Genomic DNA, 24883 nt, shown 5'->3' with positions numbered 1-24883 from the left:
GTGTTTTGCTCCAGTTGACTTTATTAAGAGGGTTTTTAGCACAGCTCATATTTTTACACATATAGTTGTACACCAAGTTAGATATTCTTTAGCACTTAGTTTTGTCAGCAGCTTTAGGGTTAACCACTTGCTTATTAGGCACTTAAACCTCCCTCCTGCCCAGATTAATTTTTAGCTTTTAGCTCCTTCACACTTTGAATGACAATTGCATGGTCATGCTACACTGTACTCAAATTACATTTTTATCATTTTTTTCACACAAATGGAGCTTTCTTTTGGTGGTATTTTATTTTTTGCTAAACAAACAAAAAAAGACAGAAATAAAAAAAACAAAAATAAACATGTTTCATAGTTTGTTATAAAATTTTGGAAAAGGGTAATTTTTCTCCTTCATTGATATTCGCTGATGAGGCTGCACTGATGGGCACAGATGGGCTGCACTGGTAGGCACAGATAAGACAGCACTGATGGGCACTGATAAGACGGAACTGATGGGCCCTGATGGATGGCACTGATGAGTGGCACTGATGGGCAATGATAGATGTCACTGATGGGCACTGATAGGTGGCACTGATGGGCACTGATAGGTGTCTCTGATGGGCACTGGTAGGTGGTATTGATAGGCAGCACTGATAATGAGGCACTGATTGGTAACATTTATAGGTGGCACTGTGGGTACTGATAGGTGACACTGTGGGTACTGATGGGTGGTACTGTGGGCACTGGTAGGTGGCACTGGTGGGCACTGATAGGCCGCACTTTTTTGGACTGGTAGGTGGCACAGGTGGGCACAGAAGTCTCTGTAGAGGTTCTCCACGATCAGGACTGATGCCCCTCTCACAGCCGCTGGTAATTGGCTTTTTTTTCTCCTCATGCTACGTGAGGAGAAAAAATAGCCGATTACCAACTCTGTTTACATTACATGATCAGCTGTCATTGGCTGACAGCTGATCATGTGGTACGGGTCGGGATCAACCCCATACTCCAATCTGTGATCAGCCGAGTCTCATAGACTCGCTGATCACAGAGCGCACCGCTCGAGCGCGGGAGGATGTTCATGGACGCCCTCCTAGCAAAGTAGGTCCATGCTGTAGCCATATTTCGGCTATAGCGCAGACAGGAAGAGGTTAAAGGTAGACGTTTTTATTCATGCAGTTTGCTTTTAGATTCCAGAAGAGTTTGCAGAACATGGGTGTTTTTTAAATAAATTACATAATAACTCAGGGCTTGTTTACACATGTTTGACCCTCTGAAGAGAGGATCACACTGGATTGCTTTTCAGAGGGTGTTTGACGGTGAGGAGGTGTTATTTTGAATTTTAAATATAGTAGAAAACACCCTTAGTAATTCCCTGAGGTTGTGATCGATCGGTGCACTGGCTTCTAGTGTCCTCCTATCACCCAAGCAAACATGTAGATGAAAGAAAGCTGGCAGCTTGATCTTCAGCAATGATTACATTTAGTAATCTAGGTGGGGTACAAATAATATGGAGCTCATGCGTTTTGGGGTGTAGCCTTAATCATAGCCATGTGATTAAGGCCCCATGCCAAAACACGTAAGCCCTATATTCTTTTTTACCACACCTGGATTAATACATGTATTCATTGTGGAAGATCGAGCTGCCAGCTTTCTTGCATCTAATGTTTGTTCCCCTCCCCGCGGAGGAGGGGAGGGGCCAGGAGCGCCGCTGGGGGACCTGAGAAGAGGAGGATCAGAGAAGGTGAAAATGTTTCTTATATTTAAAAATAAATTGATCATTTACAATTACTTTAAGATCATAAGTCAACCCATTAAATATAATGCTTTGTATTATGTAGCAGTATTTCACTCGCTCTACAAGTATGCCTACTAATTTAATTTTTTATTTTCCACCAGACTGGACAGTTTTTTGGAGAAGTAGAAGGTGCTGTGATGAATAAATTGCTAACAATGGGCTCCTTTAAAAGGTATGCATTGACTTATTTTATGAAAAAAAAAAAATGGATAGGATATTCCGAGTTAAAGAGATTCTCTTTTGTCCATCTGGTAGATAGTCAATTCTTTTGTACATTTTTTTTTTTTTTTTAGGTACTTATACAAACGTCCACACCAAATATATTCAAAGAAATGAAAACTGTTGTGTTTTATTCTGTTTCTTTTACATTGTGATTTTTAATCAAATTAGGGATTCTTTATTTGAACCGGCAGCTCTGAGACCAGGTCAAATGGGTAGCATTTTAGAGAAAAGGCAACTATAATTCCTAGGAATTCTGTGAAAAATGTCAAAATTCGAAAATGTGTATTTTAGAAGATCTGCATCCAATAATATAATTGCTTACAGATTCATTATTGAAGTTCAAACAGCTACATTCACCATTCATATTGACTTAGCCAATACTCCAAGTCTGCAGTATTTACTAAGAATTGATTACCAGATCGTTCTTTCATTAGTTGGGTGGGTAAGTACATTTTGAGAATACATTGAAAAGTGTACACTGGCCAGCCATACCAATATGACCACCCACCTAATATTGAGCAAGACCTCTGAAGGTACGCTGTGGAATCTGGTATCCTGCTGTCAGTACAGATCCTTTAAGTCCTGTAAGTAGCGAGATGGGCCCTCAATGGATCAGCCTTGTTTTTCCAGCAAATCCCACAGATGCTTGAATAGATTGAAATCTGGGGAATTCATAGGCCAAATGAACACCTTAAATTCATTGTGTACAGTAGATGCATTTGTATTGTATTCAGTAGATGCAAATGATGGGAGAATATGTATCACATTAACACAATCGTGTTATATTCATAGGTAGAAAGCAAGCCCTTACCTATAAAGAAAAGAGGGAATACTTTCCTTTTACCACCACTCGGGCTGGTGAACTATATTCTGTTGGTGATAAAAGGTCCACCATAGTCTGCTGGGAAACCGAGACATCTGGAGTGTGGATCTGTTGGATGCCCTACAGCTCTTACTGGCTCCTCTGGGGGCTCTCCACTTCCCTTATTATCTCCTATAATTAGGGGAGGTTAGTAGGAGGTCCCAGGAGACTGACAACCCCAAATGGGTCTGTTTCCCAGAGTGAAGTTATTTTGGCAAAAAGTGGAAAAGGTAATTATTGCCTCTCTAACTTCATACAATTTAGGTTATATTGAGATAAATAGGTTGGCTGTTATTTCTGACCTCTCTCTAAAAATGGTAGCTAACTGACTTAAATTATTTAAAGTGTTAGATCACCTATTCACAGAAAGTAAAAAGGTGAACTATCACCCTACGCCCTCCCCCGTTCGCTGCCACTCTTACATGGGTGATTAGCTGTCACTGTTCATGCAGCCAGTGAAACCTCCTCTCTTCTTCCACTATTTTCCTTAGTGCGTCTGGGATGGATTAGAGCAATTCCAATAGGTCAAAGTTGTTACGTGCCAGCATGTGACCAATCAGTATCACTTTGATCCATCCTAGAAGCCTTAAATATTGACAGGGAAGAAGTGCAGGGCTTTTAAATCATCAGACTGCTGGACCTTCTTCATGGGTAGTGACAGCAAATCACCTACAGAGGTACCTACAGCAGGAACAAGGGGAGGGGATTTCCAGCATATGCTTCCAACAGTGGCCGGCTTCTGTCGGACCGGCTGGCTTACACACTGGCCGAATGCTGGCATTTTTTTATTGAACCAGCCTATGACGGCCAGCATTCGGCTCACAGGGCTTTACTTTCCTTTTTCAATTTCTGTGAAATGTTAAACTTAAAGTGTTACTAAACCCAAAACAGTACAATCAGTCTGTATATTCAGTAAAGTATGCTTATTATACTCACTCAGAACCTAAGGTGTTAATCCTCTGCATTGTGTAAAAAGGCTGTTTGATCCTGTATGCACAGATCCTCCCCTTCTTGCATTGTCTCCAAAACACGTCTGTTTAAGACAGAGTTACTGAAGTCAAGCTGCACATGCTCAGTTTGGTGTGTACTGCTAGAGAGATTTTTTTTCTCGGGAGAGTGCATGTGCCAATCAGCACTGTCCAGGCAGAGAGTCAGGGGTCCTGAATCCTGAAAAGACAGTCAGTGCAGTATGAAAAGTCCTCATACAAGCTTTAACCAGACACTGAGAAAAGGTATTTTGCAGTTTATAGTTACTGAAATAATTGCATTTCCATGTTCTGTGTAATGTGGGAGACCAGATATAGTGAATGCAGGGTCCTGGGTTTAGTAACACTTTAGGACAGCCATAGATGGATCAAATTTTGGCCAGTTGAGCAGGAACTGAACGAATTTCAACCCATATATGGGCATGTTGGTTATACAAAAGTCGATCTAATGATTGACTACTGTACAACCACCCTGTTGGGTTTTTCCTTATTGATCAGCATCTCTGAAGCTCCTAGTCTGGGTTAGCATTGGGCAGCCTCCATACTTTCTCAGGACAGGTTTCTTTAAATGCATCCACATCACATTAGCACATTTTTTAGTAGGAAACCTGCCACTGTTGACAGTGCTAATTACCTTACGTTCACATACCTCCCAATATTTTGAGATGGGAATGAGGTACACCTACTAGCAAACATATGTAGGAATAGGACACATATCCTGTCACGCCCCCTTAAAGGAGAATAAACCCCAAAAAAAGAAGCTAAGTTAAATCCGCAAGGGTTTTTTTTTTACCACTACTATTCCTTTATATTGGCTATTAAAATGTACAAATGCAGCAATTTACAATTTGGATGAAAGGTTTAGCACTGGGAAACACTTTTTGAAAGACAAAAAGTGCATTTTATATACAACTATATAGATCAGACCGAAATGTGGGACAAATGAGGAGGAAAGAGGGACAGAGGGACATTGCTCTAAATCAGGAACAGTCCCTCGAAATTAGGGACAGTTATGAGCTATGCTTTCATGCTTGACCCTCTTCTCTGACTTCAATGCTTTCCGAATCACTGACATAGAACAAGTATACAGAGCAAGAGCTCTGACTTCAGTTTGACATTTCTCATTGGCATACTTGTTGCAGCCATAATATTTGAAGCCAGTAGACATGTGCGCCGTCAATAAATTTGTTTAGTTTCATTCCATTCTGTTTTGTATTAGAATTGATTCATATTTCGTGTCCGAAATTCAATTTGGATTCGTATGAAATACGAATTTTCGTTAGGTTCCTTAACGTTTCGTAACTATTACGAATGTTCGTTATGAGGAATTTATCATGTGCTGACTTCCTAGGTTTATTAACTTTAGCATAATGAATAATTGTAATTAACGAACATTCTTATTTTGTCCGATTCTGAATCTCCCATGGACTACCAGTACCAGTCTCCCACTCCCATATTAAAAAAAGGTAATTTTCCCAACCCTCACTCAGCAGCAGAAGAAAACAAAACACCAGTCACGTATCCGTTGTAATGGATTTTGGATCCGAAATTCGTAAACGAAATTTCGTACAAAATTCGGAAGCATAGAAATTCGTATTTCGGATCCTCACAAATGTACAAATTTACGGAAATTCGTATGAATTTTTGATTCATACGAAACGAATCGCACATGTCTAGAAGCCAGTAGATCAGCATGACATGCACATTTCCAGAAGATTTCAGTAATGGCAACGTCTGTATTTCTCCTATGACAGGCTTACTTCAGAGAACATAAAACCTGTCTTTTAAAGTTTCTTAACCTATATTTTTTTTTTAACCAAATGTTCTGATATTTGAATATTCTTAATCATAAATGTTTTCATGTAGAGTATGTGTTGACATCATAGCAATATCTGTCCCAATATTAATGGTAACAGTTGGCTGGATTACCACATTTTTAAAGGGAACATGACATTTGGTTTCGTCTACCTTTTTCTGGTTTTCTGCTCTTCTTAACACTCATTGTTGGCTTTCCATGATGCTGTGTTCCATTATATTTTCAGAGACATGTCTGTTTCCCCTTTTTTTTTTTCTTTTTTTTTTTACATCTCTTTATCAGAATTGAAATCCTTGTTTTACACAGTGAAAATCATTTGCAGTGATCCTCAAAGTAGAAAATAGAATATAACTAGCTCAGTAGTCTGTGATTATCAGAAAAACTGTGATTGCCCATCACAATTTCATTATGATCCTCAGTGACTGCAACTCCTATGTAGGCATTATGTATTTTATGAGTTTAATTTTAAAGGGAAGTAGGGCCAAAGCTCTTGTGGTCCTATTTCTCTTGGTGATCACAGAAGTGCACTAATCGTTCTACACGCCTGTGACCACACCTCCCAACATTTTGGGATGGCAATGAGGGACACCTACTAGCAAATGTGTGTAGAGATGCTGGCATCCCCTTCATTATATGGCTGGATGACGAGACGAGTAGCCACAGGAACATTCTAGTGTTAAGAGCTGTGGCCCTACCTCACTTTATGAGTTTGCTATAAGAACTACCGTATTTATCGGTGTATAACAGGCACTTTTTTCCCCTTAAGATCAGGGGAAAATCACGGGTGCATGTTATACGCCGATCCCCCACCATTTTGCAGCCTCTGGGTGGCTTTTAGCCACCTTCGGCTGTTCTCGGCGGCTTTCGGCCACCTTTGGCCCTTCTCGGCGGCTTTCGGCCACCTTCGGCTCTTCTTGTTGGCTTTTGGCTGCCTTCGGCTCTTCTCGTCAGCTTTCAGCCCTTCCCGGCGGCCGAAAACCGGCGAGAATGGCCGAGAGCAGCCAAAAGCTGCCGAGGAGGGCCGAAAGCCACCTAGAAGGGCAGAAGGAGGCCGAAAGCGGATGGGAAGGGCTGATGGCATGCAAAAGCCAACGAGAAATTAACCAAAATAAAGGTTAATTAAATCCACAAAGGCTTTTTTTATCACTACTATTCCTTTATATTGGCTTTTAAACTGTACAAATGCAGCAATTTAGCATTTGGATGAAAGTTTTAGCACTGGGAAACACTTTTTGAAAGACAAAAAGTGCATTTTATATACAACTATATAGAGCAGACCGAAATGTGGGACAAATGAGGAGGAAAGAGGGACAGAGGGACAGACACTCCAAATCAGGGACAGTCCCTCTAAATCAGGGACAGTTGGGAGCTATGCCTGTGACCAATATTTAGCCAGACTAAAGTTGCCCCTACCCCATGCATAGCCTGCTGCTCCTGTAGGTGCTTGAGGGGTAGAGCAGACAGCCAATGATTCTCTGCTCACTGAAGACTGAGAAATCTGTGCTCTTTGATCACAAAGTTTGCGGTCTTCAAGGTGCAAGATAATATGAGTACCACAGGCATAAGCAGTAAGTGGTCACATGACTGAATGATGGAAGTCAGTACAGCTTCACTTATTCATGGGTAAAAATGACTGCTGAATTATATCTATGGTTTAAAATAATTGATTTAGGCATTATAAAGTTGAATAAAGTACAGAAGGTCAGTTTCATACTAGGTCAGTTTTTCATCATTTTAAAATCGACTTTAAAGTGTTACCAAACCCACAACGTTAAAATTAGTTGGATCCTAAGGGGTTAATCCTCCACTTTGTGTAAAAAGGCTGTCTTCTCTGATTCTCCCCTTCTTTTACTCTCCTCAATCAATCTGCTGAAAATACAGAGCCCTATATTTACTAAAATAATTGCATTTCCGTGTCCTGTGTACTGTGAGAGACCAGATATAGTGAATGCAGTCTCCTGGGTTTAGTAACACTTAAAAAGCGAACTCATTACAGTATCCTTATAATAATATTATATTATATTACATATACATCACTGATATAGATCAATATAATGAGTATAGATACATCACAAAAGACCCAGAGTTCAGCAGAGAATGGTATTCTCAGAGTAATGTCAGACACTCAGACCCAAATTGCCAATCTGCACTAATGGCCGGCATAAAGTGAGTATGTGATGGGTAATGGGGCTCCGGTGGGAGACTCAGACATATTTGGAGCTATTTTTAACAAATAGAGATTACTGTACCCTACACGCTTTTTTTAAATTAAACTGCATATAGAGTTGCCACTGATGTCCGTACCCATACATAACTCCTCTACCAGATTTGACAGACTGGTCACGTTTACAGAAATTTTCTCGTGTTCTTTGATGTTCCTCTATGGAGACTGCAGCTATGTTTTAGGGTAGAGCCTTATGTGTCCCTGCATGAACCTGTGAGCTAGGTTGACAAGAGAGTGAAGTCTTTGTAGGGCTTCCCAAACCAAACATATCAAAATCAAGGGGCCAGACAAAGCAGACCTCAACAAACTTCAAGGGGGCTCCTTAGGAATGGTGACACTAGCCCCATTAAACCTAAAAGAAAACTGGTCACTAAGTAAAGAGTCGGCCATGGGACTGACAAAGCAACTACTAGCACTAGTAAAAAAAAATAAAAATAAAAGCAGATAGTGACAAGGTAAAGAAGCATTTAGAAACTTCCTGCAAGAAGCTGATGAATTGGTGTGTATTTTACATGCAAATCTGTGGTTTAGCAAGAAGGCACACACTGTTCAAAAGTGTGGCCAGGCCTGTGGTTCTGGAGGCCTGGAAGCCTGGAAGCCCCCTACCACCACTAACCTTCAGTCCTGCTTCTAGAAAATATTTATAACCAATCAGAGTTTCAAAGAAGCAGCTAAACCTAGATTTGCTCTGTTATGCTACTCCATACTTTTATGTCACTATTAGACAGTCCTAATGCTTGTCTGTATTTTTAAGAGATTCCACCAATGTACAAGGAAAAAGCACTTTTGTTATGCCAGCTACAAAATTATATACAGTATCCACCTTTCATCTATTATTTTGGTACAGATATTGCCAGCTAAAAATTAATTCAAACACTGCAGATATCATATCCATGTGGCACGTCCAGGCTTCTAACATAATAGCACATCAAAAGCAGGGAAAGACTTTGTAGTCTGGTAATTACTCAAATTTCCTCTTCCCCTGTCAAAAGGCATTTAAGATTTCACACAATGTACAGTGTAAACATTGCTTTGTACAGTAAATGCAAAGCAATAAAGGTGCCGTCTTTGCACCAGTGATCTCAGCAATAAAATATTTTCCAGGGGGATATGCCTTTTATTCTACAATGTGTCAGTTCAAACCTAGAAAGATTCTTTAAATATCTTGTAGAAGTGACTTTCACAAAAAAAAAAAAATGTATAGACTTAATGTAAAAAGTTTTAAGGTGGAACTGACATTGAGGTTGCCAAACTATTAGTTTGAGCTTCACAATTAACTATGAAATAGTTACATAATATTACTTATCCTTATGAGTGGCTGATATGTCAAGGCTTAGTAGATTGAGTTTAGGAATAGAAGCACATTGTCAAAATAAGGAAAATTTAAAGCAGGAGTAAACCCAGTTTCAAAAAACACTTATGCCGCGTACACACGACCAGACTTTTCGAGGGACTAAGTCTGACAGACTTTCGACTGAGTTCTGACGAAGTTCTGACAGAGTTCTGACGGACTTTCCGAATGAACGGACTTGGCCACACACAATCACACCAAAGTCCGATGGATTCGAACGTGATGATTGGACTAGAATAAGGAAGTTCATAGCCAGTAGCCAATAGCTGCCCTAGCGTCGGTTTTAGTCCATCAGACTAGCACACACACGAGCGGATTTCTCAGTAGGAACTGGATCCGGCAGAGTTCTGTCGGAAAAATTTGAAATATGTTCCATTTCTAAAGTCTGTCAGACTTTTGCAAATCAAAAGTCCGCTGCAGCCCACACACGTTCGAATAGTCTGCCGGAAACATTCCGTCAGACTTTTGATGTTGAAAAGTCTGGTCGTGTGTACGCGGCATTACATTCCCGGCATGCCGGAAATGCTAACTTTCACATTGGTTGTGCTCTCAACCAAACTTTCAAACCGTCCAATGGCTGGTTTCATAACTGATCACATGTGCAGCATTATGGCAGTTGAAGAATCATTAGAGGCCAAGATGACAGCTTCCTTGGCTGAAAACGAAAAAAGGGTTTACTTTCACTTTAAGTTGATTAGATGTTTTTCAGATCTGCTTTTTTGATTCCCTAGGTCCACCGCTTAGTGTGTTTTCTTGCACTTACCTCTTGGAGGTCCCCCACATCTGATGTTTTCTCTACAGGATATACTTACTTATCAGTTCCCTGGCAATCATTTGGGTGCCGCCTGAACCACACAACAACTCTTCAAAATCTTTTCGTTTTTTGCAGCTTGAAGCCCTGAACGCCATTCACTTCAAATGGAAAGCCTGTCAACAGCTTGAGGAGATGTGTATGGACCTTCAATTGAAGTGAAAGGTGTTCAAGCAGTTAATGTGCTAAAGACAAGTCAAGAGACTGAGATTTGGAAGAGTTGCAGGCCACTGAGTTAAGATGCCTGGGAGCTTCATTTCTGGTAAGTATAGTCTATTGTAATGAGCTTGGGAAGTTGAGGTGGCCCTTGGAAGAGTAAATGCACTGGAAACGCACTTATAGGTGAACCTGGGTAGTCAAGTAAAAATGTCTTAAAACAGGTAATCGTGGCTTTTCAAGTTCTGTTTACTCCTCTGCTACTCTTTAAATGCAAGCTAAAAGTGGAAACCCCCCTTGTAATTAAATTCTGCAGTCTAAACTGGCATTGCAAACAAAATACAGGCATTCAAAAAGATATGGGGACAAGGTACAGGAGATGGTCAGAGACTGGGGACATGGTATCACGTGAAACCACCATCTTATTCATGTTACCAGCTCAGTTTGCTGAATCTAATGGAAGATTACAGATGAATTTTATACAATTTCCTATTTTGTAAGGTTAGATCTGTGGAATTATTAGAGAGACCATAGATAGATCAACAGCTTGAAGTAATGCTCACAATTTTGCACGTCACTTGATATTTTTGAACCATTTATTAACCATCTAAGAGGGAAAAGAAAGTGTCCAGGAAAGGCACTTATTATCACTGGGGGACCTGATTGTCTCCTTTGCTATGGTTTTCCATACTGGTAAAAATCGTATGCATGTACCTTTTTCTTCGTAGGACAAGGAAGGGGTGAATGTTGGTACTAACAGAACATGGAGAAGCCATTGCTGACCTCCGCTTCTCAAAATACTGGTTGCTGAAGTGTCATACTGACCCAGTGCCTTCAAACATGTGAATCATTTTATGGCTTAAAGCGGTATTATTAAACCCAAAACTAAAAATGTTATATAATGTAGCTTACTAATTTTTGTTGTGGTGGCTGCATTTGTTTTCTTTTTTAGGCTCTTCCTCTATTTTCACCTAGTGATCTGGCCAGTAACACACCTCCTGTATGAGAGTGCTTTTTAAATAGTTATAGCAGATTTTTTTTTCCTTTTGGGATAATGGTTTTACATAAATAAATAAAAGGTGATCATTATAAGCACCCCATCAGTGGTAAGTGGTTTGTCTCGAATCTCTAACTGCTACATCTGCAGAACAGCTTGTCCTGTTGAAAAATAACATACTGGCCAGATCCCTAGGTAAATATAAAAGAAAACAAATGCAGCCATAACATCTAAGAATTGGTGAGCTGTAATGCAACAAATGTTTGCTTTTAGCTTTAGTATCGCTTTACGTTTGTAGATTGGGACTTTGCTGTCAGTCTCTTTGTACAGACTTACTGGCCAGATCACCAGGTGAAGAATAAAAGAAGGAAAACACAAAAGAGAAAGCTAATGCAGCCATCACATCTAAGAAATGGTAGAGTACGTTTGTAGATCAGGACTTCACTGCTCAGTCTGAGTATGCATGATTCAGGTCAGTGACTCAAAGTATTGAAGCCAGAGATATCCAGGTACAAAGCATTCTCAGGAGGTGAGAAATGGCAGCCCCCAAATTTATTTCAATAATGTTTTTTTAATATTAAATCTAGTATCTATCATGTCTTGGAGGTTCCAAGCTGAAAGTCTTTCAGACAGTTTTTAAAGGGTAATTCCTGCTATATAGGTACAGTATAATGGTCGGGGTCATTTTTATTTTAGTTTTTTTAGTTTGCATATTGTTGTTTTATGTCTGTTTTTTTCTTTTTTCTTTATTTGTTTTGCTTTATGTATATATACAATCCTTGTAGAAATGAATAACTAAACCTAAAGCTAAAGGTTGGAACTTTATCTGAGGCAATATGAAATCTATACATAAACCCCAATACATTGAAAGGAAGAGGATAAATAATGGGACTTTATATGAAGCATAGCACTAGATTAAATGAGCCAATCAGTGTCCTCATTGTTTAATATTTGTAAAAGTCATACATACATATATAGGGTAATAAATAGTAAAAAATGTTATTACAATCTTGGTCTTCATACTTAAAGTGGAAGTAAACTCCCCTATCGTTTTCATCCATGGATGCTGCTATCTTTGCCTCTGTTTAATCTTTAGCTAATATATTTTGGGGGATATTTATTATAGCAAAAAGTAAAAAATAATGCGTTTTTTTCCAAATTTACGCCCTTTTTTGTTTATAGTACAAAAAATAAAAACTGCAGAGGTGATCAACTACCACCAAAAGAAAGCTCTTCTTCTGGGAAAAAAAGGACGTCAATTTTGTTTGGGTACAACGTCGCACGGCCGCGCAATTGTCAGTCAAAGCGATGCAGTGCTGAATCGCAAAAAGTGCTCTGGTCAGGAAGGGGGTAAATCCGGCTGAAGCGGTTAAGCTTTTTTTTTACTGTTAAAAAAATCAGTCTCCAAAAATTAATGATAGATGAAAACAGAAAGCCAAACTTTCAGTGGTGAAAACCTTTAAAAAAAAAGCTGCTTTAGGATAGCGTTGGTAATGACATATCACGAGTCTCTGCGCAGTGATTAAAATAAGATGTTGGATATGTCATTACGCCCTAGGCATGGTATCTCTAGCAGGGAAAAAAAAAAGTCTGCCAATTTTAAAAAGCTGGAGGGAACTGCATCAGACGTGGACTGCCCCCTTTAATGGGTTTAAATTTAGTTCTAAAAGAAAACAGACAATTACAATGTTCCTCTGCTATAATCAGCAGGAAGGGATTCAGGTAGCCACAAAGCACTCCTTAAAAAAACAAAATGACATCAAGGTAGTTTGAAAAAATAACACTTTACAGCTATTTCATGTTGATAAAAGGAACTGATGTAATTGTTTCCTGAAATAATTTGTGTTTAACTACTTCGGTGATGAAAAATGTAACATTATGCGTTATTATTCTGTCACAATCTTCCGCGTTATTAGGCTGTTCTTAGGTGCCTGTCTAATAGATTGCATTCAGAGAAATTCCAAGATGGAAAAGCAGTCAAAAAATACTGAAACTGTAGTTCACCTGAATTTTCCTGGTGGTACAATAATAGTCCCATTTTTTTAACAAAATTCATAGGAAACGAATTTTTTTTTATCTGACAAGGACAACGAATTGTGGGACTTTTGTGTGAAGCACATTACTAAGTCAAATGAGCCAATCAATGTAGACATTGTTATTTAATACAAAAGGTATACATACACACATAAGAAAATAAAAAAAGTATAATAATAGTAGGTCTCAATAGATAAAATCTAAACAATTCATAATATACAGCAATTGTCTCAGCATAATATACATAGTAATGTACCTTGAGTATGTAGACCAAAATTGTAGTAGTAGCATACAAGCATAATAACAATGATGGATTGGTTCATTATAGTAGACTATAATATAGTACAGATATTGGACGTGGAAACTGTGACGCAGCATCATGGAAAAGCTCTATGCATTTCGTGGTTACATTACCACTCATCAGAAGCAGATGCATAGTTTGGGGTATCTATAATAAAATAAAATAAAATTGCCAAAATGATATGATAGTAAAAAGGAGAATATAGTTACATAGTTAGTAAGGTTAAATAAAGACACCAGTCCATCCAGTTCAACTTGAGTGTGTGTCTACAATTGCCCCTATCCCTGTACATTGCACACTCACATCAGTCCCTACCCTCAAGGAGCCCACAATCAAAGTTCCCCATTCATATACTAGGGCCAATTTTGGACAGAAGCCAATTAACATACCTGCATGTCTTTGGAGTGTGGGAGGAAACCGGAGTACCTGGAGGAAACCCACGCAGGCACAGGGAGAACATGCAAACTCCAGGCAGGTAGTGTCGTGGTTGGGATATGAACCAGTGACTCTTTTTACTGCTAGGTGAGAGTGCTACCCACTACACCACTGTGCCGCCCAAAAAACGTATATAAAAACATAGAAGAAAGAGGGGGAACATGAAAGGTCCCAATCACTCTCACCTATCTGTAGTATATGGGTACGACTGTTGATAGTATCAATAGTAAAGGGCACTGTAAAAGATGTTAGCCCCGGGAGCTGAGGCGGTATCACCGGAGGCACGGTACTGGCACCAGCAACCAAATTAGACATACAATTAGGATCTCCAATTTACAGCTGTGATATTGATGTTTAATGGTATGCATAGTTCATATTGTAACGGATTCCCAAGGATATCTGTGGAGATCAATAAATAGACAATAGGCTGATTCCACTACTGATAAACTGGAAAAAGGACACCCAAATGAATGTGTTGTAAGAGAAAATACCATGAGCGTGAAAAAGAAAAAGTGTTAAAATGAAAACAGGGGGCATGAAATTAAACCAAGGTAATGTGAAGGTAGGTGGTGAAAATAATGAAACATAAGTACCTGTAAAAGGAAGTAATCCAAAGGGTGCAGCAGTGTCTTGCAAGTAAAACAAGCTAGAGTGTAAGCGCAGTGCATGTGTGGTATAAGTACCAGCTGTAAACCAGGGGTGACCAACAACGTCACACAAAGTAATGAGGGGAAGGCGGTGCCACCGCCCGAGCAACAATAAGTGCTCAGCGTTTGACACTCAAAATTCCTTCGTGGAATACGCGGATGGACAAGCATGTCAATGCGCCGTCATGAATGACGCCACACGCTCGGTATGTTGGCGTGGCGTCGACCTGCAACGAGTGCCTACCCCGCCCCCCATATTATATAATTTCCTTCCCTTAAAACATCATATCAAACCCCAAACAATGAACACTGCAGGTTTTTATAAATTAGACACTTCTATACCACTCACTATAAAACATCTGAAATCCTGTCCCAATACTAGTATGGGTTTCGGTACCGATACCGAGCATTTGCACGTGCACAAATGCTCCCGATGCCTAATCCAATACCTGGGAATGAGGCGGCGTTGCTCACAAGCCAAAGTCAGAGGGCGGAGTGGAGAGAAAGTCCTCAACAGGCTGGCAGAAGTAAAACTAGGTCAGATGGCCAGGGCAGGGGTGCAGGGCGAAAGTGACGTTCCGTGTTTTCGTTAGAGATTCAACAATCTGATGCCCATCTTGGTACACCCTGCACTCGGCCGCAGTAAGCCAGAAGCGGGCATCTTGTTACACCCATAAGACAAGTATTTGGCGCAAATCAAAGATATTAGGTTCCCACTTGAAAAAAAGGAGTCTATAAGGTTACATATGGTGAGTGCAGGGAATGCACTACTTTGTCCAGACCAAAAAAAGGAGGGAATAAATGTTCTTTAGTTCATGGAGAGGGGGAGGGGAAAAGGGATGGGGAGGGGGGGGTGGATCCGCATGCAGGGCTGCCACCTTAAAAGAGCTGAAACTTGAGCTCCTGGATTGCTGTAGATAAAGGAGAAAAAGGAGAGAAAGGGGCGCCTCTGGGTGCAGATTTTTTTAAAAGGTTTTATTTTCAGTGTAAAAAACATAAAATTTTGCACTCACATTTAGTAGGCAAAAAGTAAGCATTAAACACCAGGGGTCATCTGGTATATCTGATTTTTGGGATGTCAGCCAGTGGTCCGGTTCACATCTGTCATCTCATCGCGTTGTTCCTGTTCCTCTCACATGCTGTCCACTGCAGGTGTTTTGTATGAAGCAGCCGGCTTGTGGTGGACACGAGATGTGCGGTCTTCAAAACGAGGCTTGGGAGGCAGAGACGACCAGGGCGCGGGGCTGTGACGTCAGCGGGTATGCGACGCGTTTCTTGAGCGTGCGGGTCGAGATTGTCGGACGACCGCGCTCTTTCATCAGGCAGAATCAGAAAAAAATGCAGGGGACTCAGGATATAAATAGGGGCAGGCTAAGGGCAGTGGGCGGGGCTGGAGGCGGACTAGGAGCAAGTGAAGGGGCATGGCTATGATCGAGTATGAGAAGGAAAACAATGAGTAATGAGGGGAGAGGGAAGTGGGATGAGTAATGAGGGGAGAGGGAAGTGGGAGAGAGAGGGAGCTGGAGCGGCTTAGTATAAGGAGGAAGTCAACGTCTATGGTGAAATCTTATGTGCATATCGGTAAAGATATCTATGGGATAAAATCCTATTTGGAAAAAATCAAAGAATGGATGGAAGAATGAGTAAACAAAGGGGGATGGAAGGAAGATAAAAAATATATATTAAAAATGGGTAAAAAGGCTTAAAAAACTTAGAAAGGAAGGTAAAAGGGAGGAGCATACATGGAGTGTGTAGATATAATTATATTGGAGATTGGACGTGCAGGACATATGTGTTATAAGGGAAAAAAAATAAAAAATAGTGTATGTGTATAGACACATATACACATACACGTGTAGATACGTACGCTTATCAGTGTTTTAATGTAATTAATAATGTTATTCTAAGCGTATTGTATACAATAAAATGAGAATTAAAAAACAGAAGTATAATCAGGAAAGCACACATATATGCCTACATGGACACATGTGTGTATGTGTGTGAGCACATACATGAGTGTGGGGCGCGGAGATAGGAAAAAAAAAAGCGATTGAAAACTCCTTAATCAATGACCCCCTAATGAATATGAGGCAAGCGGACTTTGTGCTAAAGGCCGTTAATTTTTGTTTGACACATAATTATTTTACCTTCAACGGTGATTTTTACCAACAGATCCAAGGTACAGCTATGGGCGCCAATTTTGCGCCCTCATATGCGAACCTTGCGATGGGCTTCTGGGAGTCCCACTACATCTACAAAAATAATCCTTTTTCAGAAAACATAATCTTTTTCGGTAGATACATAGACGACCTTATCCTCATCTGGGATGGAGCAGCTGACTTAATCCCCCCCTTTGTTCAACATTGTAACAATAACCCCTATGGCCTATCCTTCACGTCTAATACCAACTGCGAGACCATAGCATTCTTAGACCTAGAACTGGGACACGAAGGTCATGCTATTATCTCAAAAAATTATACAAAACCAACCGCGGGCAACTCCTACCTTCACTTTAATAGCTGTCACTATCCAAAATGGATTAAAAACATCCCAAAGGGACAATTTTGGCGCCTAAGGCAAAACTGCACCAAACAAATCGACTATATCGAATCCAGTAACACCTTGAAAACTAAATTTAAAGAAAAAAACTATCCTGCAACACTGATAAGCGTACGTATCTACACGTGTATGTGTATATGTGTATATGTGTCTATACACATACACTATTTTTATTTTTATTCCCTTATAACACATATGTCCTGCACGTCCAATCTCCAATATAATTATATCTACACACTCCATGTATGCTCCTCCCTTTTACCTTCCTTTCTAAGTTTTTTAAGCCTTTTTACCCATTTTTAATATATATTTTTTATCTTCCTTCCACCCCCCTTTGTTTACTCATTCTTCCATCCATTCTTTGATTTTTTCCAAATAGGATTTTATCCCATAGATATCTTTACTGATATGTACATAAGATTTCACCATAGACGTTGACTTCCTCCTTATACTAAGCCGCTCCAGCTCCCTCTCTCTCCCACTTCCCTCTCCCCTCATTACTCATCCCACTTCCCTTTCCCCTCATTACTCATTGTTTTCCTTCTCATACTCGATCGTAGCCATGCCCCTTCACTTGCTCCTAGTCCGCCTCCAGCCCCGCCCACTGCCCTTAGCCTGCCCCTATTTATATCCTGAGTCCCCTGCATTTTTTTCTGATTCTGCCTGATGAAAGAGCGCGGTCGTCCGACAATCTCGACCCGCACGCTCAAGAAACGCGTCGCATACCCGCTGACGTCACAGCCCCGCGCCCTGGTCGTCTCTGCCTCCCAAGCCTCGTTTTGAAGACCGCACATCTCGTGTCCACCACAAGCCGGCTGCTTCATACAAAACACCTGCAGTGGACAGCATGTGAGAGGAACAGGAACAACGCGATGAGATGACAGATGTGGACCGGACCACTGGCTGACGTCCCAAAAATCAGATATACCAGCTGACCCCTGGTGTTTAATGCTTACTTTTTGCCTACTAAATGTGAGTGCAAAATTTTATGTTTTTTACACTGAAAATAAAACCTTTTAAAAAAATCTGCACCCAGAGGCGCCCCTTTCTCTCCTTTTTCTCCTTTATCTTGTTACACCCAGCCCATATAGTTCGGGCTGGGTGTATCAAGATGTCTGCTTCTGCTTACTGCGACCCAGTGCAAGGTGTACCAAGATGGGCATTGCTGCATATAATATATGATAAATTACATGAATGATGAGAGGAAAGGAAGGATTTTGCAGTGTTATATAGCCACTTTTTGCGATAAGGCACTTTAACTGACCATTGTGTGGTTATGCAACGCTGTATCCCAGTAAAATGTATGTAATTTTTTTCCCATAAATAGAGCTTTCCTTTGTTGGTATTTGATCACCACTGCATTTTTTTTACGCTATAGGCAAAAAAAAAGACAATTAAAAAAAACAATATTTTTTACTTTCTGCTCTAAAACATATAAAAAAATGCAAAAACACAAACTCCATCCCTCCCCCCATACGAATGGAACTCTGCCTTGTTTACATAGGCAGAGTTCCGTTCGGAGTCTCTGCCCGACGATCGGTGGGTTTCCCAGTGAACATCCAGTGCCCGGCAGCCACAGATCAGCTTCTGCTGTAAATAATCACAGCAGAAGCTGCCCGCCGGCAGTGAGCCCCCTGCAGTACGAAGTTCAGGATTAGGGATGAGCTTCGTGTTCAACATTGGCTGTTCGGCGAATTCCGAACGTTTGGGCCGCTCGCGTCAAAATTCGAGTGACGCGCGCGCGGACCACAATGCACTGCGGTGGCGCAGTGCATTGCTGCCCCATGATTGGCCAAGCATGCACTGTGACCCCGCATGCTTGGCCAATCGCAGCGCCGGCAGCGAGGAGAGCCATGATTGGCCACAGGCATCCTGCCTGTGGCCAATCATAGCTCAGGCTGTGTAGTGCACGCCCCACACTATATAAGGCCGCCTTTGAGGCGGCCTCGTGTAGTGTGTTACTTAGCATCTGAAGCAGTGGGTGTTCTGTGTACCTTCAACACAGTTACACACCAATCGTTTTTGGCTGATTTCCTATCTTGCTGCTGTGTAGTGGTTGTTGTCTGTGCCCTGACTGCAGTATACACCACTATATTCACCTCACCTATATAGCTAGTGATCTAGCTTTAACCACTTAACAACTGCCCATTGCCGATTAACGGCTTCAGGGCGGTTGTTTAACTCTGAGAGACCGTTAACTAACGGCCTCCCAGAATTCTGCTCTCGCGTGCCCCGAGGTGCGCGCACTCGAGAGCATCCGTGACCGCCGGGTCCACGGTAAACGGCCGCTCATAGCGGGCGTTTACCACGTGATTGCTCCGTCAAATGACGGAGTGATCACTTGGAAACAAACCGGCGTCATGTTATGACGCCGGTTCCTCCCTCCCCTCTCTGTACCGATCGGTACAGCGGAGGGGAAAGAGATCGGTGTCAGCAGCGATGTGGGCTGCATCTGCAGTGCCCACATCGCTGCTCACCGAATTTAACCCCTCAATTCCCTGCCAATACTCTGCAATACCAGTGCATACTCTGCAGTACCCTGCCATTACTCTGCAGTACCCCGCCATTACTCTGCAGTACCCCGCCATTACTCTGCAGTGCAGTACCCCGCCATTACTCTGCAGTACCCTGCCATTACTCTGCAGTACCCCCCATTACTCTGCAGTAACCCCCATTACTCTGCAGTAACCCCCATTACTCTGCAGTACCCCCCAATACTCTGCAGTACCCGCCATTACTCTGCAGTACCCGCCATTACTCTGCAGTACCCCCAATACTCTGCAGTACCCTGCCATTACTCTGTAGTACCCCCCAATACTCTGCAGTACCCTGCTATTACTCTGTAGTACCCCGCCAATACCCCGCCAATACTCTGTAATACCCTGCCATAAATTGCCATACCCAGCCATACTCAGAGATACCCAGCCATACTCGGTGATACCCTGAAATACCCAGCCATAGACGCCCCCCACCCCTCACCGCCCTCCGGTGCTTCTACCAACTCGCCAGTACGATCAAAGCCAGAATCTTTTTTTATTTTTTATTTCAGGCTTCCCAGCCTAGAGGTGAGATGTGGGGTCATATTGACCCCCCAGATTTCACTGTAAAGAGGACCTGTCACCCCATATTCCTATTACAAGGGATGTTTACATTTCTTGTAATAGGAATAAAAGTGATCAAAAATATATTTTTGGGGAAAAAAATGTCAAACTAAAATAAATAAAGTAAAATGAACAATAAAAAAATAAAATTAAAATTAAAGCGCCCATGTCCCCATGTGCTCGCATGTGCCACACATGTGAGGTATCGCCGAGAATGTTAGAGCGAGAGCAATAATTCTAGTCCTAGACCTCCTCTGCAACTCAAAACATGTAACCAGTAAAAAAAAATTTAAAGCGTCGCCTATGGGGATTTTTTAAGTAGCGACGTTTGGCGCCATTCCACTGGCATGTGCAATTTTGAAGAGTGACATGTTTGATATCTATTTACTCAGCATAACTTCATCTTTCACTTTATGCAAACATTGGGCTAACTTTACTGTTTTTTTTGTTTGTTTTTTAAGCACAAAACAGTTTTTTCCCCCCAAAAAACGCGTTTGAAAAATTGCTGTGCAAATACCGTGTGAGATAAAAATTTGCAACGACCACCATTGTATTCTCCAGGGTCTTTGCTAAAAAAAAATATATATATATAATGTTTTGGGGTTCTCTGTAATTTTCTAGCAAATAAATGATGATTTTTACATGTAGGAGAGAAATGTCAGAATTGGCCTGGGTGCTCCAGAACGCCTGATGGCGCTCCCTGCATGTTGGGCCTCTGTATGTGGCCACGCTGTGTAAAAGTCTCACACATGTGGTATCGCCGTACTCGGGAGTAATAGCAGAATGTGTTTTGGGGTGTAATTTGTGGTATGCATATGCTGTGTGTGTGAAATAACCTGATAATATGACAATTTTGTGGAAAAAAAAAAAAAAAAGGAAATAGGCCGTCAGTACTTCAGGTGTGATCAATTTTCAGATATTGGCACCATAGCTTGTGGACTCTATAACTTTCACAAAGACCAAATAATATCCACCAATTTGTACTTATTTTTACCAAAGATATGTAGTAGTATGAATTTTGGCCAAAATTTATGAAGAAAAAATGACTAATCTACTAAATTTTATAACAGAAACGAAGAAAAATTCATTTTTTCGCAGAATTTTCGGTCTTTTTTCTTTTATAGCACAAAAAATAAAAAACCCAGCAGTGATTAAATACCACCAAAAGAAAGCTCTATTTGTGTGAAAAAAGGACAAACATTTCCTATAGGTCCAGTGTTGCATGACTGAGTAATTGTCATTCAAAATGTGAGGGCACCGAAAGCTGAAAATTGGTCTGGTTATTAAGGGTGTTTAAGTGCCCAGTGGTCAAGTGGTTAATAATAGAGCTTGCAGTCAGTAGTGTTAGGAGATAGTGTGTGCTATCTGCGTGCTCTGTACCCAGTACATACCGCTATAATATAGGGCAGGCCCCTACTTTCAAACATCCAACTTACAAACATCTCCTACTTGCAAACGCAAGGAGACAGCAGCAAGTGAGATGAAAAAAGATGGACGACAAAACAAATTATACAGGGGTGATAACCCTTCCCTATGTTTTCCAAAAAGCTTAAAAATCGTTTTTTTGACTGGAGCTACACTTTAAAAATGTACCGGTTGAAAATGACAAAGATTTTTTCAGATTCAACTTAACACAACAAACCTACACAGTCCCTGTCTTGTTTGCACCGCCTGTATACTGCTGTTCTGAGTATATAGGGCCTGGGGGCCACACGCATTTCCTTTTTTTAATATGGGTACGGGGTTCCCCTTAATATGCGTACAAGACCCAAATAGGCTGGTAATGGGCAGGGAGGGCTACCCATGCCATGTTTCTCAATGATTTTCAACCATATTGCAGGAACCAGATATAACATTAAAACCGCAAGCAGTTTTAAATGGTGTTATTTCCGTTTAATGTCATTTTGTGCAGGGACTGTTCTAAACACGGGAAACACGTGGCACTTCACAGGCATACTACAGACACCCCCCAGGCACCATATTTAAAGTAATATTTCACTTTTTTTTTTTCACTTTAATCGTCATTAAAATCAGTGTTCCCGCCAAAACGGCCGTTTTTAAAACTTTTTTTTGCAGTGACCCATGTCCCCTGAGGCAGGAGGCAGGTCCCCAAACCCTTTTTAGGACACTATCTTGCATATTAGCCGTTAAAATTAGCACTTTCCATTTCGAACATTCGAGTCCCATAGACTTCAATGGGGTTCTAACGTTCGTACCGAACGCGGGGGTCGTTCGCAAGTTCTGGTGCGAACCGAACCGGGGGGTGTTCGGCTCATCCCTATTCAGGATCATGATTCAACACAAAGCTGTCCCCCTGTATGTAGTAAAACTACTATTGGGTGGTCAGCAAGTCGTTAATGTAAAACCTTTATCCTAACTGTTGCTGTAACTGTTTGTGTAACTGCAGTGTAGGCTGGAGTTTTGCTTCGATTTGTTAGTGTATCTAAATATGCTAGTACATTTAACACCCCCCCCAGACTGACAATGTTGCTGTCCAAAGGTGCCCTCTGTGCTCCTTCATCAAGAGAGGGGGCTCTCTAATACAGGAGGTGTGTTACTGGTGAGATCACCAGGTGAAAACAGAGGAAACAAAAGCCAAAACAAACGAAAACGAATGCAGCCACCACATCTAATGATTGGTAAGCTACATTACATTAGTATTTATCGGTGTATAACACACACCTTCAATTTAAGAGGGAAGTTTCAGGAAAAAAAGTTTTTTTCAAAATAACACACTTGGAAGCAAAATAATGGTCAGTGCCCATCAGTGCAGCCTGATTAGTGCCCATCTGCAGCCTCAATGCAGCCTATGTGCCCATCTGCACTCATCTGCAACCTGATCTGTGCCCATCTCTCATCAATGCAGCCTGATGCCTATCTGCATCCTCACCATCTCTCATATAGGAAATCACCGAGCTGTCATCTCCTGTTTACACGGCTCTCAGTCGGCAGTCACATACACAGTCCCGCCTCCGCGATCAGCATTGGACCAGCTCCTGTGATTGACAGAACACTTGTCCAATGCCGGTGGCAGAGGCCGGACTATGTGTGTGATGTCAGAGCCATGTGAGAGCCGATTATACAGGAGATGACAGCTCAGTGAATTCCGGCAGCGCTCGGCGGCGCTGGTCCCCCTCCGAGGTACACTATTGGCATAGAACACGCACCCGTGATTTACTACCTATTTTAGGGGGGAAAAGTGGTTGTTATGCGCTGATAACAGTACTTTTTTAGTTCTGGTTTTTATACCACTTAAATCCATGTAGTGACTCACATGTTTGAAGCCTCTGGATCAGTATGACACTTCAACACCTAGCAAACATTTTTGGTTTTGGGTTTATCAAGCTACGTTTTCTAGGCTGACATGATATAATAAGTCAGCTGCAGACAGGAGGGAGCATTTCCTCTGTCTCCTCTTCCTTAGTAATCAGACTGCAATATTACAGGTTTGTAGCAATCTACTGTACAGGCACCAGGAATTGAAAGATCTCTGAGCCAGCATCTCAGTCCAGAAAGTTGATTCTGGATAATGTCTAAAAAAAAAAGATGGTTCTGTCCTTCTGATGAGAAGTGAAGATCAGTGCTGTGATCTCTGAGAATAAGCTGTGTTACATTTACACATTAAAGTGATTGTAAAGGTAATAAAAAAAATGTTTATACTTACCTGCCTTGTGCAATGGTATCACACAGAGTGGCCACGAATCTCCTATTTCTGGGTTCCCCCGCTGGCACTACTGGCCCCTTCCCTGTGTCCAGTGCCCCTATGGGATGCCGCTTCCCATGGTGGCACTCCTGTGTGCTTGCACCTGAGTCCTGCTGCTGCGTTCTTTGACACAGACAGAGGCACTCGGCCCCGCCCCTCGCCCCCGCTCCCTTATTACTGGCTTTGATTGACAGCACTGGCCAGCGTGACCCGGAAGTGAAGGGAGAGAAGAGCTGCAGGCGTGCACGCTGCTGGATTGAATGAGGGCTCAGGTAAGTAAAAGGGGGAGTGAGGGGGGGTGCTGACACCTAAAAATGGTTAGGCTTTACAACCTCTTTAAGTAACATTCATGAACTTAATGGGTAAGTTCACCTTTTCTCAAAATGAAAAGGTGAACAAACTCCACATATTGTGGCCACCCCTCCCAACCTACCTGCACACAGCGACTGTGATGCCCTGTGCCTCGGGTGTAATGATCTGTACATTATACACCACAATACACAGCCTTGGAGTGAGTATCCTTTATAATGCCTGCAATGGCAAGTTGACCAATGAGAAGCGCATTTGAATCTTTTTTTTTTCCGGTAAGGTGTCCCATATGGTCACATTGACAAATCAGCGCTTGCTTTTGTGAGCCTTATGATGGATACTCACTCCGGGGCTGTGTATTGCGGTATATGAGGTACAGATCACTATACCGGTAGCACAGGGCATCCTGACTGTTGTGTGGAGTGGGGTTCGGAAGGGTTGTCTGAATATTTGGCGGTTTTTCATCTTTTCTTTTTACCTTGATATATGCTTTAAGTCAGGAGGGCCAATTTATCTTAGATGGATTCCCACAATAAAAACAAAAATGGAGGGCGTGCACGCCTGTTACATTACCAAAGATAATTTATTAATAAAA

General features: G+C 41.5%; 1 protein-coding gene across 2 annotated transcripts in view; it reads left to right on the top strand.

Annotated features, from left to right (window-relative positions):
• Positions 1-24883, top strand: part of CACNA2D3 (calcium voltage-gated channel auxiliary subunit alpha2delta 3) — a 1440485-nt gene that overhangs the window by 1308914 nt on the left and 106688 nt on the right. For both annotated transcript variants that reach the window (XM_077452052.1, XM_077452053.1), the window contains one exon: positions 1876-1946. In XM_077452052.1, coding sequence (XP_077308178.1) covers positions 1876-1946 — 71 coding nt within the window. The remainder of the gene's footprint in view (positions 1-1875; positions 1947-24883) is intronic.

This window comes from Lithobates pipiens, unplaced genomic scaffold, assembly GCF_037356315.1.
Source record: "Lithobates pipiens isolate NorthernLeopardFrog02 unplaced genomic scaffold, aLitPip1_a1.2 Scaffold_23, whole genome shotgun sequence".
In the NCBI taxonomy this organism is placed as follows: Eukaryota; Metazoa; Chordata; class Amphibia; order Anura; family Ranidae; genus Lithobates; species Lithobates pipiens.
Note: the sequence above shows the minus strand (reverse complement) of the source record. Positions and strands in the feature narration are given on the sequence as shown.